This window comes from Nycticebus coucang, chromosome 19 (assembly GCF_027406575.1).
Source record: "Nycticebus coucang isolate mNycCou1 chromosome 19, mNycCou1.pri, whole genome shotgun sequence".
Lineage (NCBI taxonomy): Eukaryota > Metazoa > Chordata > Mammalia > Primates > Lorisidae > Nycticebus > Nycticebus coucang.
Genome location: NC_069798.1, coordinates 12664840 through 12681865, shown reverse-complemented (window position 1 = coordinate 12681865; position 17026 = coordinate 12664840). Strand labels below are relative to the sequence as shown.

The 17026-nt window shown below is 36.3% G+C and overlaps 1 protein-coding gene across 4 annotated transcripts in view; it reads left to right on the top strand.

Annotated features, from left to right (window-relative positions):
* The window catches only part of ROCK1 (Rho associated coiled-coil containing protein kinase 1), a 160625-nt gene that overhangs the window by 86053 nt on the left and 57546 nt on the right, over nt 1-17026 (top strand). For all 4 annotated transcript variants that reach the window (XR_008375957.1, XM_053571384.1, XM_053571386.1 and 1 more), the window contains exons 10-11: nt 4640-4799; nt 8787-8847. Coding sequence is in view for 3 of the 4 variants with exons in the window: in XM_053571384.1 (XP_053427359.1) it covers nt 4640-4799; nt 8787-8847 (221 nt within the window). In the remaining variant the exon portion in view is untranslated. The remainder of the gene's footprint in view (nt 1-4639; nt 4800-8786; nt 8848-17026) is intronic.

Here is a 17026-nt window from a genome sequence, read left to right as displayed (position 1 = left end):
TGTGAGCACAGACAGTCCCACCTGCCTTGGCCTCCTGGAGTGCTGGTATTACAGGCATGAGCCACCACGCCTGGCCAAAAGCTTTGTTTTTCTATTCAGATTACATTCTTAGTAAAGTTTAAGAAGACTGAAAACATACAAATATGATCGTAAATATGAAAAATTTTTTAATGGGATTGAAGTATATTTTGTATTGCATTAAGTTCTTTTTCAAACAAAGTTAGGCAATGTAAATAATACATAATAACCACATAGTAAATCACCTTGAAACATAAGGAGAATGTATTTTCTTTTATATGTTGAAAATGATTTAATTAGAAGAAGAGGTAACAAATATATTTTGAACACCTATTATGTGCTGAACATTTTTCTGATTCAGTTACTGGGAAAAAGTGATCAAACAAAAGTTTTTTTCCCTTATGGAGCTCAAAAAATTAGAGTCTAAAACAATGGCATTTTTTTATATTGCTGAACCTCTTTCATACTGCTTTTATTTGTGAAAAAAGCAAGTGAAATACTTCATTGACCTAAATTAAGCAAATTTTATTTATATTTTAAAGATACTCTGTTAATATCTTTATGTGATGTTATTAGTATTATCATTTCTCTATGTTTTTAAGAGCTATATCGTTATCTGTGTTATAGTATATTTAGATTTGGCATACTTGTAAACATTTTGGTAGGTTTTTCCTGATTCTAATAGTTCTCTTTGTGGTTATTGAAATAAAAGAAAGAAAAATTGAATTCTTAGAACTTACTGTTCTTTTCTGCCCTTACCCTCTTCCTATCCCTTCACTTCCCACCCCTAAAATACCAAGAATTCTTTTATTCTGAACTGACTCTCTAACCTGCTAAATTTTAAAAAATTATTTAACAGTTGTTAATTTTTTTTAATTTTGTTGACATTCCATTTTCTTTAGCAAAATTGCTTTCTTATACAAACAGTTTTGGGGAGGTAGTTTTACTACTCACATGTTCCCAAGTTACAGAGGCAATTAGTCTTCACTTCATGTTCCTTGGTGGTATCAGAAGAGGATACAGAATATAGCTTGGTTTCTGGTAGAAGTTCATGAGCTTCCTGATCTTGTTCACCCTCAGTTTAGAGCCACACTGGTTAGAAAGTCACTGTTGTAGGTGTAGTCATTCATTTAGTGACTTTTCCAAACTATTTTTGCAAAGTCTGTGCTCCTTGTCATATACTAAGTCTCCATTCTGTTATCTTAGCCAGGAACAGAGATTACTTTAAATTCCAAAAAGTTAGCAGCCTCTTTCTTTATTAAATGCTTTCCTCCTTTTTATAAATTTTTTTTTTTTTTTTTTTGTAGAGACAGAGTCTCACTGTACCGCCCTCGGGTAGAGTGCTGTGGCCTCACACAGCTCACAGCAACCTCTAACTCCTGGGCTTAAGCGATTCTCTTGCCTCAGCCTCCCGAGCAGCTGGGACTACAGGCACCCGCCACAATGCCCGGCTACTTTTTATAAATTTTTTATTAGATTCCAAAATTCTCAAGAGGTTGTTTCTGATAGTTTTTGCCAGTTAAGTAGTTGCTTCAGTAGAGATATGGGTTGTTAGAATTCCCTAACCTGCTTTTGGTGACATTAACTGGATTCTTTTTTATGGAACAATATTCTTAGGTGATTAGTTACTTAATCAGAGCTAATTTGTTAATAAGTTGAATACCTTATATATTAGTGATAATTCAATAGTGCTGCCTTTATTCTTATTATTTATGAGTTCTGAAGTGATTGCCGTTATATGGCACTGTGTAAACGCTACATGTCTTAATTTCAAAGCAGAAATAATTAATTTTACAAATCTTCCAGGATTTCCTTCACTTGTATCTCAGAACTTAAACAGATAGAACTGGTCTCATTTAAAAACTAGGAGGCTTGGCACCCAAAGCACAGTGGTTATGGTGCCAGCCACATGCACCGAGGCTGATGGGTTCGAGCCTGGCCTTGGGCCTGCTAAACAACAATGACAATGTTGTGGCATTGTGGTGGGTGCCTATAGTCCCAGATACTTGGGAGGCTGAGGCAAGAGAATCACTTAAGCCCAAGAGTTTGAGATTGCTGTGAGCTGTAACACCATGGCACTCTACCAGGGGTGACATGGTGAGACTGTCTCAGAAAAAAAATCAAATAAAAATTAAAAGTACTATGAAATAATATGTCATCTTTAAAACAAACAGGTCCCTTAGAAACATCAAGAGAAAATACAGCTCTACTGTACAACACTACTCTGCTTCTCTTGAAAATCTTCCTTATATGATAATTTTAAAGCAGGCAGTTGCCCAGATAAATCTTTTTGTGAGGTTGTCCTGAACATAGGAGTATATTTACCAGCATCCCTGGATTCATTAGGTGCTGACTGAGAACCACTGGTTTAAAATGAAATTTATGCCAAGTACTTTCCAAGGAGCAGCAATCTTTATTTCCCCCTCATTTTACAAATTAGGCAGTTAGTGTTAGGAAACAGTATTGCCTAGTTACACAGTCCCCGTGGCCAGTAAGGAAAGGGAATGTTAGCAAAGCTGTTTTATTACTCTGTCCTTACTATTGTTAATAGTATTGCAGCTTCATTGAGCTAAATGTGTTTTGTTCTGTGAACAGTTCAGTATATCTGAGATAGTACTACAATATGTATTTCTTGCCTAAAATACTCAGATGATTAAAAAGACAAATGATTCCTTTATATAAGGAGATTGAGTATAAAACTAGTGGAGCTGTTTTTGTTTGTTTGCTCATCTTCATCTTTTTCTATAAAGGAACATGAGATGTTTGTGTTGAAAATAATTTTTCAGTATTTTAATCCTAGTAAGTCAGTGATGTTTTATTGTGCTGTAGTATCTTTAAACTGAAAAAACATTTCTCTCAAAATTTATTTTAAATGTATTCCTTCTAACGTATTCAAGCTCCAAAAGAAGATAGTAGTGTTAGTATCGTATAGTATCTTTTCCTGTGTCATGAATATTTAGACATTGTCACATATTGATAAGACTTTTTTCCATCAAGACTATAATTCTTGAAGATGTTGTATCCATGTTTTGTATCCCTACTCGTTTTTCCCGATAATTATATCATAAATGCCTCACTCAGTTGATCCTTAATCACTTAATTCTGGGGGTAGTTAGTCTGAAAATATAATTCAAAATATTTTGATCCTTATGGCTTTAGCTTATGGAGATGTTGAAGTGAGGGAGAGGAGTATTGATCATTCTAAGTGAGTAACATTATTTCAGTTCCAAATTATTATATCCAGGAAACTAAAGAAGTAACCTTGATTTCTAGTTTGCTATAAAGCAGATTAAACTAAAGAAACCATAAGCAGTTCCCAGGTTACTTATGACCCAATTTACGGCATTCTCTACTTACGAACGGGCTCCAAAGCTCCCCTAAGGATGATGAATAATTAAATGAATAATTCAGGGAGTAGTTTCTTCCACGTATATGTAAGCAAATCCACATGGCATGAGTGACTTGTGGCTGCAACATCTTTATGCTACCAGCTAGTCTCATTGTTTATATGGTCACTTATACACAGCATCACTTTTAACATTTTAATTTGATTTTGTGGGTCTGTGTTTACCCTTATGACCATCTTCCAAAGTGAAATTCCATTGCAAGTCCTGAACCTGTAGTGAAGAGAAAGTTGATTACAAACAACTTTGTAAACAACAGTAGAAATAGTAAGTAAGCATTCAGTGAAAGGCCGGATGTCATCATTGATTGAGAAGGCATTAGGCATTAGTAGTGCAACTAACTGTTGGAATAATTGTAAGGATAAAGTGAGAATAATGGAACATGTGAAAGGCAGTGCTCCAGTGAAAGCATCAATTATTACTAAGATTTCATGGTATTACTAATGGATTAATTATTAAAATGGAAAGGTTATTATTGGTTTGATTAGAAGATCAGAATAAGTGTAACATTCTTACTAGCCTTATATTGATGCAGCATTAGAGGACAGTTCACCTTTAACATTCTTTTTTGAGATTTTTCCTGTATTCTATCTAAAAGTTTTGTATGAGTTTGTTTTTGTACTCCATTTGTTTGAATTAAAAGGAAGAGCACAATAGTTTTTATAACATTATTACATGGGTATTCTAATTATTATTATTACTATAGCATTACACCATATTATTTTTACCATGATTATTATTACCATATATGCACTGTTCATCAGAGATTTGAGTTACATACAAATTTGACCTAAAGATGTTCTCAGGAACCTGGGGGATGCCTTTACTGTATTTGAAACTAACCAACTTTTCAAAGTATGGTTTGTTATGGTATAGCTTCTAAAAAGTCATTTCTGTAATCCCAAGTGCTTTTGTGTATTAGATACTTTGGTGTATCTCAAACAAACTTTAATAATACTTGATTTTTAATATACAAGTTATATTTGAGGTATAGATAATTACACGGTAATTTTTTTCTAGAATTACAAAATGATCAATATCATAATGTTTAATTCTACTAAAGCTTAGTATAATGGGATTCAACTCCTATGGAATTTGTGGTTTGCAAGCTGTTCATAAGAGAAAACATCACTAGTTGATATAAAATTTGTGCTTCATTACTTCATTTTATTTGTATATTAAATTTGAAATGAACCTAATTTTGCTTCTGTTTTTAGCTGTAGCACCAGTCGTACCTGATTTAAGTAGTGACATTGATACTAGTAATTTTGATGACTTGGAAGAAGATAAAGGAGATGAAGAAACATTTCCTATTCCTAAAGCTTTTGTTGGCAATCAGCTACCTTTTGTAGGATTTACATATTATAGCAATCGTAGGTAAGTGTTCTAAGCTGTGATTTTAGGAATAGGTCTGATTTTGTCACATTCATATTGTTTTCTTCAGGATTTCTAAATCATTTTAAAGTAAGCTTACTGGTGTATAAAGATGTATCTTACAATAATGCTATTTTCCATTGATGCTTGATATTTCTAGTATTTCATATTTAATTTTTTTCAGATTCACCCACATTTAGGATATTGTTTTTAAAAATTGTTTTGCTAAATTATATACTATATATTCTCATGTTATGGCAATTAATAGCACAAAAGATACTATTAATGTTGATGCTTTGGCCAATATTATCTAAAGAGTTACAGTTTATAATACTATTTTAGTAGAACATATGAACATTGCTAGCATTATCGTCACTGTATTGGTGCTATCAAAGTTCCATAATTTTTAGCTCTTGGAAAATTAAATTATTCCTCTCCAAACCCATTTTAATGAATTTACCATATGTTATAACACATAGTGTATACACTGTGAGTTTGAACAAATGCATTTAACCTTTTATGCCTCCTTTTCTTCAAAACTAAGGATGCTGCTGCTGCTGCTACTACTTGCCTTATAGGGCTGTTGTAAGAGTTAAGTAAATCAAAACACAGGAAAGCATTCAGAACAGTGTTTTGTGTGTAGTAAGCTATCAGTGTTAGCTATTATCATTAATATGAGCTAATGTTAGCTTTAGTCTTTTCAAATGTACTTGAGATACAAGTTAAACATTCAACATTGTTTTAGTGTGCTAAGCATTCACTCATTCCTTCAACAGATCTATTTGATAACTTACTCTTTGTCAGGTATATACTAAGCACCAAGGTGCATGGAGAAGGATGAATAAGATATAGTACCTTCTCTTGAGATGTTTATATCCTAGTGAGGAAATGGATAAATTATACAACATAGAGTGGTAAGTACTAGATAGTAGAAATCTAAACAAAGTGCTAGACCTGTATAATACAGTAAATATAATACAGTAAGCAACACTTACTGGATATGTTAAATCTACTTACTTTTTTTTGAGACAGAGCCTCAAGTTGTTGCCCTGGGTAGGGTACTGTGGCATCACACCTCCAACTCCTGGGCTTAAGTGATTCTCTTGCCTCAGCCTCCCAAGTAGCTGGGACTACAGGCACCTGCCACAATGCCTGGCTGGTTTTTTGTTGGAATTGTCATTGTTATTTGGCAGGCCTGGGCTGAATTTGAACCTGTCAGCTCTGGTATATGTGGCTGGGGCTTTAGCCGCTTGAACTACAGTGCCAAGGCACTATTATTTTTTAATTACTTGAAAAATACGTATTTCCAATTAAATTATACTCCATTAGAGTGGTATTAGATAATTGATTTGTTGGGAGTAATTATTAAATTTGAGGTTATTATAGCTACACTTACGTTTATGTGAAGGGTCTTGTCATTTCAGTATAAGTGCATTTTTTATAAGAACAATTCAGGTCAAGTTTAAAAACACAAAGGGAATTTAATTCTGCTTTTTGAAACTTCTCCAATAATCCACTGTGAAGTAGTATTAAATACTTTTTGTTACATCATCATCCATCTAGCTACCTGGATGATGATGTTTTGACCCATTGAAAAGTCCAATATTTTAATCTTTTTTTTTTTTTTTCTCCTTAACATTTCATGACTATAATAGTGTAGCTACTTTATATTGCCATACATACATAGAAGAGCTTCAGGGTAGTTTTTGCTGAAGCATCCTTTCATTTTTTGTGTTTTTATCAGTTAATTTTTGGCTTGGTTTCTGAAACACTGATGAGGACATAAACAACCCCCAGCATTTTTAGATTTTCTGTAGTAGAATCTAGCTGTTAATTATTTTATCTATTTTTATTTAGGTTAAATTAACATTAATTATACTTATAATTGTCCTGCACTCGATTATGTTCTCTGGTTTTTCCTTGAGTTCGTGTTTCATATCCTGAACTAATAGCTAAGTTTCTTAAAAATTGAATTATACTGTATAATGTGACAGCATTATTAACTAATGTATGTAATATTGTTTAAGTAATTGCTTATTACATGAATGGAAAAAGGTATGGTTGCTTTTAAGAATTAAAGAATCAGCAAAATATTGGTTAGCCTTGCTGTAACATGTAAGTATAATTTTGAACATACTGGTATGAAATTCTTTAGAAAACTTCTGAAATTCTTATCCCTGAAATCCAAACATGCTTTTAGCTAACAAGGAGATCTTCATTGCCTAAGTACAGCTGAATTATACATTATTTGTACGATGGCCTTAGACTTTTACCTACATTCCTAATGGGCTCTTTTTTTCATAAAACGTTACCTAAATGACCAGATTCTATGTAAATGCAACAATATAATATGCAAAAGGACCTTGAAAGAAAATAGAAACTGGAATGGATATATACAGGTAGCATTCTTACATTTCCCTTGCTGCATTCAGAGAATTGTATATTACTAATTTTGCCAAAGGCTAAATGTCAATTTCATTTATATATCAAGTTTAGACAATAGCTTAGAGAGCACATAGTCTGATCTAATTAGATTACATTGGCTTTGCGGTATGTGTATAAACAATCTCACATTGAATTTCTGGGATGGTTAATGGGATTAAATTGCACTACATGTAGAATTTGCCATTTACACAGGTCCCTTCCTCTATAAACCTGCGTAACCCCTATTATTGTCTCCCAGTTATTTGACTCTCCATTGGAGTGGAATACTTTTTAAAGGAAGACCTAAGAAATGACGTATTTGTACCTATTTCTTTTAGAACATCATTATACTTTGTAGGTTTAATGCTACTTAAAGAATACTTGATTATCTTCTGTTATTCACTATTAATTGTCTAGTGTGTTAACAACTGCCCCTTAGCAGCTGTGAGATGTGCTGTAACTGTTTGATCTCTTTTGAGAGAGCTCTGCTGGTTAATCAGGCTGCTGACTACAGTGGTGGTGATGGTAGAAGTAGCAATTGAGGTAATTGTAGCATGGTGGCAATAGTGGTAGCTTACATAACATTTGGTAGCTTTGAACATTTTTTTCACATATGTGATCTATTTAGATGAGAATTTAATGAGATGTCTAAAATTCACTAACAGCTTTTATGTATATATAATTCTAACTTCTCACTGAATTTAAAGAACTCTGCAAGGTTTAGAGTCCTAAAAGATTAGCAGGATATCGCCCAAACTTTGGTATTGTTCTTTCAACCACTCAGGCAAGAATGCTTATGTTTTATTTACACGGAAGGACAATGTAATGGTTTGTTGAAGGACAGTCGAGTGCAGGGCAGGTGCACAAGTCTATGTAAGTCAGTATTTCCTTATCTGTGATTCTTAAATCCAAAAAGCTCTGAAAACTAATGTTTTTATTTACTTGTTTGGTGGCAAAACCTGTTGTAATGTGCTCTTACAGCCAAAAAACCTGATATAAACTAACTTGAAACTATTTATATTTTTTATTTATCCTACTTGGTATGAATATTCATATGTTTGCTGCAGGAATTCTAAGCCCTATGATTACAGGCAGCTACTCCAGACCCAACTGGGGGTTTTATTTTAATATGTGTAACTGAATTACATTTGAATTACGTTTCTACATATCTGAATTACGTTTCTACAATAATTATGAACCTTTACTTAATTTTTAACAAGCAGGGGTCCTATAATACTGAACACATAAGAAGGTGCCCCCTCAAACACACACACTCACACAACACACACACATATATACACACACACATACACATTTTAGGAAAGGAAAAACTGTACTAAAATTGTAACACTCAATATATACTGATAACAAAATGCATACAAGTTGCATTGAACACTTCTTGTAATTGCAGAAGTCAAACATGACGTGAGCATTACAAATTTAAAAATACAGGTTTTAACTTTTTGACAACCTCTGTATAATAGGATGTTACATTTGTCATTGGTTTTTATTGGTAATTAAAGAGCTTTTTTGTTTGTTTTCTTTTTAAACTTTTCTTTCCCCCAGATATTTATCTTCAGCAAATCCTAATGATAACAGAACTAGCTCGAATGTGGATAAAAGCTTGGTAGGTGTTTTCTTATTGTTTGTTTTTAAGAAATTGTTTTGTAGATTGTGTATTTGTGTGCATGATATTGAGTAAAAGTATGTGATGCTTGCAAAGAAGCAATTAGTGAACTTAGATTTTTATGGCACTTTTATATACTGTCTCCTCTCAGTCTGATTTTTTCACTAGTGTCAAATGGAATAATATGTAGGAATAGTTAGTAAGCTTTAAATTGCTGCACAGAAGCCAGGCTCCGTGGCTCCCGCCTGTAATCCCATCACTCTGGAGGCCGAGGCAGGTGGATCACCTGAGCTCATGAGTTTGAGACCAGCCTTAGCTAGATTGAGACCCTGTCTCTAAAAATAGCCAGGCATTGTGGTGGGTGCCTGTAGTCCCAACTACTAGGGAGGCTGAGGCAAGGGGATCACTTGAGCCCAAGACTATGAGGCTGCTGTGAGCTGTGATGCCCCAGCACTCTACTGAGGGTGCCAAAGTGAAACTCTGTCTCCAAAAAATAAAAAATAAATTGCTATACAGATTGATAGGGGTCATCTTTTTAATCTTTGAAATTAGGAATATATGACAAATCAGTGCATCATTAAGAGTCTTGCCAAGAAAACAGGTAACATTCAAAAGATTTATATGAAAAGAGTTTCTTTTGTATGTGTGGTTAAATGACATGTGGTAAATAACATGAAATTACCATTTTAAACATTTTTAAATATACAGTTCAGTGCCGTTAAGCATTTTTCACATAGTTTTGCAGCTGTCACCACCATTCAACTCTAGAACTTTTTCATCATCCTCTCCTAAAAATCCATACCCTTAACCAATAGCTCCTCATTTCACCACACTCCCAAAAGTCCTAGTAGCCACCATTCTACTTTCTGGCTCAATGAATTTGACTGTTCTAGGTCCTGCATGCAAACTGAATCATACAATATTTGTCCTTATGTGATTGGCTTATTTCATTTAACATGTCTTCAAAGTTTATGTTATAGTATGTGTCAGAGCTTCCTTTCTTTTTAAGGCTGAATAATATTCTGTTGCACATACATACCTTTTCATGCATCTGTTAAATGAGAGTTTACTGATGAGATGATTAATATAACTGTAATTGTCAGTAAAGGGTAACAATAAAGGGTGGCGCCTGTGGCTCAGTGAGTAGGGCACTGGCCCCATATACCGAGGGTGGCGGGTTCAAACCCGGCCCCGGCCAAACTGCAACAGGAAATAGCCAGGTGTTGTGGCAGGTGCCTGTAGTCCCAGCTAACTGGGAGGCTGAGGCAAGGGAATCGCCTAAGCTCAGGAGTTGGAGGTTGCTTTGAGCTGTGACGCCATGGCACTCTACTGAGGGTGATAAAGTGAGACTCTGTCTCTACAAAGAAAAAAAAAAGTAACAAGAAAGGTGCTAAAACACCCATTGACTAATGATAGTCAGAAGCCACTGCCCCTATACTGAAGGGGCAAGGAGAGAAAATCTTGTTACCATAGCTCAGAGAAAGCCTGGCAACACAGAAGAGGAACATAGAACACTGTCAGAACCACAGCAGAGACAGTGTGGGGGTACCCGTGAAGGCAGCACTGGAGAACCACAGTGAAGTGGGAAGGGCAGGGGAGTAGTGAATGTTTCCTTTCTCTACCTTCTGATTTCTCAGTGGTGTCTCTTCTGAACTGATGCTAACCTTAAAATCATAGGGCAACAGAACCAAGATGATGCTATGTGTAGGTTTTAGGGCAAGGAAGAACAGAGGATGGGTCCTCAAGGCTAGAAGAGAATGGGGGGAATGGAGAATAATAGTAAGCATCATAGTCAGCATCATCTAATTTATCCACTGAGAAGTAAATTACTCTAGGAAATAAATTTTAGTTTTGAATTTTTTCTATTGTTTATACAGCTCTTGTTCATGAGATAATCTTACTTGCTAACATTGGAGAAGATCCTTTTTGTGTTGACCAGGATGTTCCTAAAAAAAATCAGTTTCTTAAGAGCATTTTTTTAAACTTTTCATGTGCTATAGACTACATATATTTTTATTATTATTATTTTTTTATTGTTGGGGATTCATTGAGGGTACAATAAGCCAGGTTACACTGATTGCAATTGTTAGGTAAAGTCCCTCTTGCAATCATGTCTTGCCCCCGGAAGGTGTGGCACACACCAAGGCCCCACCCCCTCTCTTCTTCCTTCTCTCTGCTTTTCCTCCCCCCCCCCCCGTAACCTTAATTGTCATTAATTGTCCTCATATCAAAATTGTATAGACTACATATTTTTAATAGAGAAGAAAAGATGGTAGCAGACATTTTTTAAAAGCTGATATAATTCTTTTTCCTTGATATATTTACTGTTAAATGTAAGAGAACATGTGATGGAAGGGAAAGTGAGAAAAGGGGGAAAGAATTTGTTGAGTACTTGTTAGGTCATCTTTCTCTTTTAAGTTTGATCCCAGTAGAAATATTTAGCAAGTTACATAGCTACAAGGGCTTAGAAATCTTTAAAAATAAAGCATCTTTGGGCGGCACCTGCGGCTCAGTCGGTAAGGCGCCGGCCCCATATACCGAGGGTGGCGGGTTCAAACCCGGCCCCGGCCAAACTGCAACCAAAAAAATAGCTGGGCGTTGTGGCGGGTGCCTGTAGTCCCAGCTACCGGGAGGCTGAGGGAAGAGAATGCTTAAGCCCAGTAGTTGGAGGTTGCTGTGAGCTGTGTGAGGCCACGGCACTCTACCAAGGGCCATAAAGTGAGACTCTGTCTCTACAAAAAAAAAAAAAAATAAATAAAGCATCTTTGATCTAGGGAAGGTAACAAGGAGTTGCTGTAACCCAGCTCTCGCTGAATTACTTCTCTATAGGATTAGAGGTATATTAGGACTTGAAAAATACTCAAAAGGATTTGTATTTTCTTTGGATTGATTCTGTTCAGTGATGATTAGCAATAAGTTTCTGCCAGTGGCAGCTGTGTTTTATCTTTTCTCTGTTAAGATCATAGGGGAGGCGAAAGACTGTTTATTTTTTTTTTTTTTTTTATTTTTTTTTTTTTTGTAGAGACAGAGTCTCACTTTATGGCCCTCGGTAGAGTGCCGTGTATGTTCAGTATTATGTATAGTATATTTACCTAGCATTAAGTGAAAAAAATCACCTAATTTTCAACTATTCCTGGAAAACCTTTTAGCAGAGATGCTAATAACAACTGTACAGTTGCCAAATACAATGAATAATTGTCAGTCCATAACATTTTTCTTCTTGGCTGATTATTCCTTCTTCTTTGGAACTTCAAGCTTTTGTAACGCTTTTATGTTCTTCCTTTTTTTCTTTCTGCCTTTGTAATTTTATTTATTTTTCAGTCTTCTTTGCAGGATCTTTTTCTGCTCAATTATTAAATGTTTCCCAGAGTTCTGTGGGTAATCTCATGTATGTCCAGGTTGCTCCTTGGACCTCCAGGCCTGACTTTTTATCTTTCTCCCCATATTCCTCTGAAGTTCCTCATAGTAGGCCAAAGCTAGCTCACTATTCCCTCTCCATACCCTCTCCAGCAGTTATTTTTGCATTGTCTGTCTTTCACAAGCGTGCTATATCTGTTCTAATCTCTAATTCGTTTCCAGGTCATAATTTCTGCTTTCTAATTGACACTTTTATTCATTTCTGCCTGTTCATTTCTACCACCTCTGCCTTACCTTAGATCCATATTCTATTTTGCCTGAATTGTTTCAATAGCTTTTTAACTGGTTGCTTTTCTTAGAATTTTACTGCCCTCTAATCTAGTCCAGGGGTCCTCAAACTTTTTAAACAGGGGGCCAGTTCACTGTCCCTCAGACCATTGGAGGGCCGGACTATAGTTAAAAAAAAGAAACTATGAACAAATTCCTATGCACACATCTTATTTTGAAGTAAAAAAACAAAATGGGAACAAATACAATATTTAAAATGAAGAACAAGTAAAGTTAAATCAACAAACTTACCAGTATATCAATGGGAACTATGGGCCTGCTTTGGGCTAATGAGATGGTCAAGGTCCGGTTCCATATTTGTCACTGCTAGTCATAACAAGTGATGCAAGTGTGCATCCGTTAGTCTAGATCTGGTTGGAGATTTCAGATGTTTCATTCTGGAAAAAGTCTGTTCACAGATGTAAGTGCTACCAAAGATGGTTGCCATTTTGAGTGCATGGTTCCTGAGATTAGAATATGTCTCAGAGGGGAGAGATGCATAGAAATTAGGAAGGCTGCTTGACTTGAATGAATCTTTCAGAGAGTCACAATTCTGCAGTTCAGCCAGTTCCATTTGGTAAATCGTCTCCACATTTTCAATGTCAATAGAAAATGGGTTACGGAAAAGCTGTATGTCCTGTTCATGGAGATGAAGCTCTTTCAATCTAAATTGGAACTCCTTTTGCAACTTTTCCAGTGAATCCACACGTTTTATTTGGGAATGCAATCAATGGATTTTCTCCTAACAGATTTTGAGTTGTGGGGAGATGGCAGAAAATTTCCTCTTTCACTTGTTTGATCAGGAGGCCTAATTTTACTTCAAATGCTTTCACATGTGATTGCATATCACAGATGAGCTTCCCCTTTCCTTGAAGTTGCACATTGAAACTGTTGATTAGCTCTGTTACATCTGTCAGAAAGGCAGGGTGCCATTTCCATTCTGCATCATTGAGCTGTGGTACTTGTTTTTTGAAAGCAGAAAAGCTGTAATCTGTGGAAGTAGGTCATAGAAATGTTTCAAAACTCTCCCTCGACTCAGCCAGTGGACTTCTGTGTGGTACGGAACATCTTCACAGGCAACATTTAGCTCAGACAGAAATTCCTAAAATTGTCTGTGGTTTAGTGTATTACCTCTAATGAAGTTAATACAAGATACCACAGTTTTCATAACAGAGTCCCACTTCAGTAATTTACTACACAGAGCTTGTTGGTGGATGAGGGAGTGTATGGCTATTGGATGAGAATGGTTATGTTTGTCCATCTCTTGGTTAATGCAAGCAATTACTCCTTTTTTAGACCCCCACCATGCTAGGAGCACCATCACTTCTCACACTGGCTAGTTTTGCCCAGTCCAGCTCCAAACTATTCATAGTTTGGCAAACCTTTTCATAAATATCCTCTCCTGTAGTTGTTCCTTTGATTCTTTGCAGTGCAGCAAGCTCTTCTGTGACTTCAAAATAGTCATTCGTACCACAAATAAAAATTAGAAGTTGTGCAGAATCACGAGCATCATTACTTTCGTCAAGTGCCAAGGAAAAATAGGAAAGGTTTTTTGCGGAGTTTTGCAAATGCTGATGCAAATTGTCTCCCATTTCTTCAATCCTTCGTGTAATTGAGGGTCCTGAAAGACTCACTGTACTAAATAAATCGGCCTTCTCTGGACACATCTGTTTGGCAACAGAAAAAAGGCATTCTTTAACAAATTCTCCCTCCACAAATGGTCTGCCAGTGCACGCTATTATCTTGGCGACTTGAAAACTTGCTCACAGTAATGAAGTATTTAGCTGTTTCTGCTTCACAAAAGTATTTTGCTGAGTTGTCAATGTATATTTCAGTTTTAATATTTTATCTTTTCTCACTTCTCCAACCAAACTATCATATTTTTCTGGCATATCAAACATACAGCTCTTTCCTTGTACTGCATGAAAAAGTAATCATAAGTCCACTGTTCTTTGAATATCCTACACTCCAAGTCAATTTTTCTCTTTCTTGATATCATTGTTTCCTAGGGATTCCAAATTACTATTAGTAAAATACATACATATATATATGTAAAATACATACATATATTATGTATGTATACATATATACATACATATGTATTATGTATTAGTAAAATACATACATATATATACATATATATATATATACAGTGCTACAAAAACAATATACCAGCAGTAACTTTGCCCACACAGAGACATATAGACTGCACTGCCCATCAATGCAGTCTGAGCAGTGCCCATCAATGCAGTCTGATCGGTGTCCATCAGTGCAGCCACATCATTTCAGCCTTGCCAGTGCCCATATGGTGGAACTCCACTTTTACCTCAGGCTCATACGGGTGCGGTGCGGGCACAGTTACAGAGCTGGTTCCTCCACCACCTTTCCAGTTCACACTACCCTTGCGAACCGCACTGTGATCTGTGAACTCGCACAGGAATCTGATCTCATGGGTGAGAAGACCCATGTGATCGGATTCCACTGCAGGAAAAAAGAAGGCACGTATGCCTTTTTTCTTCAGAATCTAATGCGAGTTCAGCTGTACAAGCATATGGCTGAACTCGCACTGCTCAGAGATCGCAACAGTGTGAACCGGGGCTTACACAGCACACAACATACAACATCATACACGACTGAATAGCAATCAGAATATAAATGCACTTATTGGCAATTAAATTGGGTTTCCTACTCCTCGGCTGTCTGCAGAGCCAGATTAAGTTCCCATGGGGCCCTAGGCAGATTACCAGTTTGGGGCCCCCATGCGATAACACTGAGCACTGACCATTTGCATTAACACTGACCACTGACTGCGATAACACTGACTGCTGACAGTTTGCATTAATACTGCGCACTAACAATTTGCATTAACACTGAGCACTGACTATTTGCATTACCTCTGAGCTCTGACCATTTGCATTACCTCTGAGCACTGACAATTTGCATTAGCACTGAGCTCTGACTATTTGCGTTATCACTGTGATGCAACCCCCCTAGAAACTACCCCCAACCAACTAACCAACTTAAAAAAAAAAGGCTTTCCTAACTTCAAAAAAAGGTGCCCCTTATCTATAAAAAAAAAACAAAAAGAACAAAAAAAAAACCTAACTTCAGAAAAAAAAGGCCCCCTTAACTGTAAAAAAAAGGCTTTACTAACTGCAAAATAAAAAAAAAAGACCTCCTAACTTCAAAAAAAAAAAAAGAAAATCCTAACTTGTTCTTACCTCAGTCCTTAGGCAGCAGCAGACTCTACATAGGCAACCTGGTGACTCCTCTGATTACACCAGAGACTGAGAGGAGTCGTCGAGAGACAGAGAGAAGGAGTGGAGTCGGAGAGTGGGAGGGGAATTGGAGAGTGTGGGGCACATTCCACACATGCGCACTGCAGCCAGGGACAAGTCGGCTACTAAGCAGGACAGGCAGCTGTGGCAAAAACACCCAGCGGGCCGGATAAATGTCCTCGGTGGGCCGCATGTGGCCCGCGGGCCGCAGTTTGAGGACCCCTGATCTAGTCACTTAATTATTATTGGAGTGATTCTTCTGAGATCCCAATATTAGGTCATTTAAAATGATCAGTTTCAATTTCCCAACTCCTTTTTTCTTTTTTGAGACAGTCTCACTATGTCACCCTCGGTAGAGTGCTGTAACATCGCAGCTCACAGCAACCTCAAACTCTTGGGCTTCAGCAATTCTCTTGCCTCAGCCTCCCAAGTAGCTGGGACTACAGGTGCCCAGCACAACGCCTGGCTATTTTTTTGTTGCAGTTGTCATCTTTGTTTAGCTGGCCTGGGTCCAGTTCGAACCCGCCAGCCTCAGTGCACGTGGCTGGCGCTGTAACCACTGTGGTATGGGTGCCAAGCCCCTACTCCTATTTTTGTATACAAGGAACATGATTTCACTTAACCTTTTTAGGTGTAATGTGAATTGTTTTCCCTATATATTCTGTATTCTGCTTATTGCTTAATTTCCTCTCATTTCACAATATATCCTATTTTTTTCTGTCTCCTTTCTTTTGGATTAATTGTTCATTCTAGGCAAAATGTCTTTCTTCTATCACTTTTCTCTGCTTAGTAAATTTCTCTCATCTTGGTAAATTTCTCCTATCTCTCACCTTCTCTGCTTGGTGAATTTCTCACCTCACGCATTGTATGCTTTTGGCAAAATTAAAAGTGACCCCCTCTATCCTTCAGAACAATTTGTATATAATCGTATTATCATTTACCACATTGTATTCTAATATTTTGTGTATGGGTCTTTGGGACATTATAGATTCTTTTCACCCTCACATATCCCTTTTCCCCCTCTGTTTAACTGTTGCTTAATGAGAACAGGGAAAAATTTTTTCATTTTTGTATAACTAATGCTTAACCCAATCCCCCACATATTGTAGATATTGAGAAAATACTTACTAAATTTAAAATAGAAAAGAAAAAGGTAAGATTAAACTAAATAATTATTTTCTAAAAAGGAATAAAATATTAACACAAACTTGCTATTT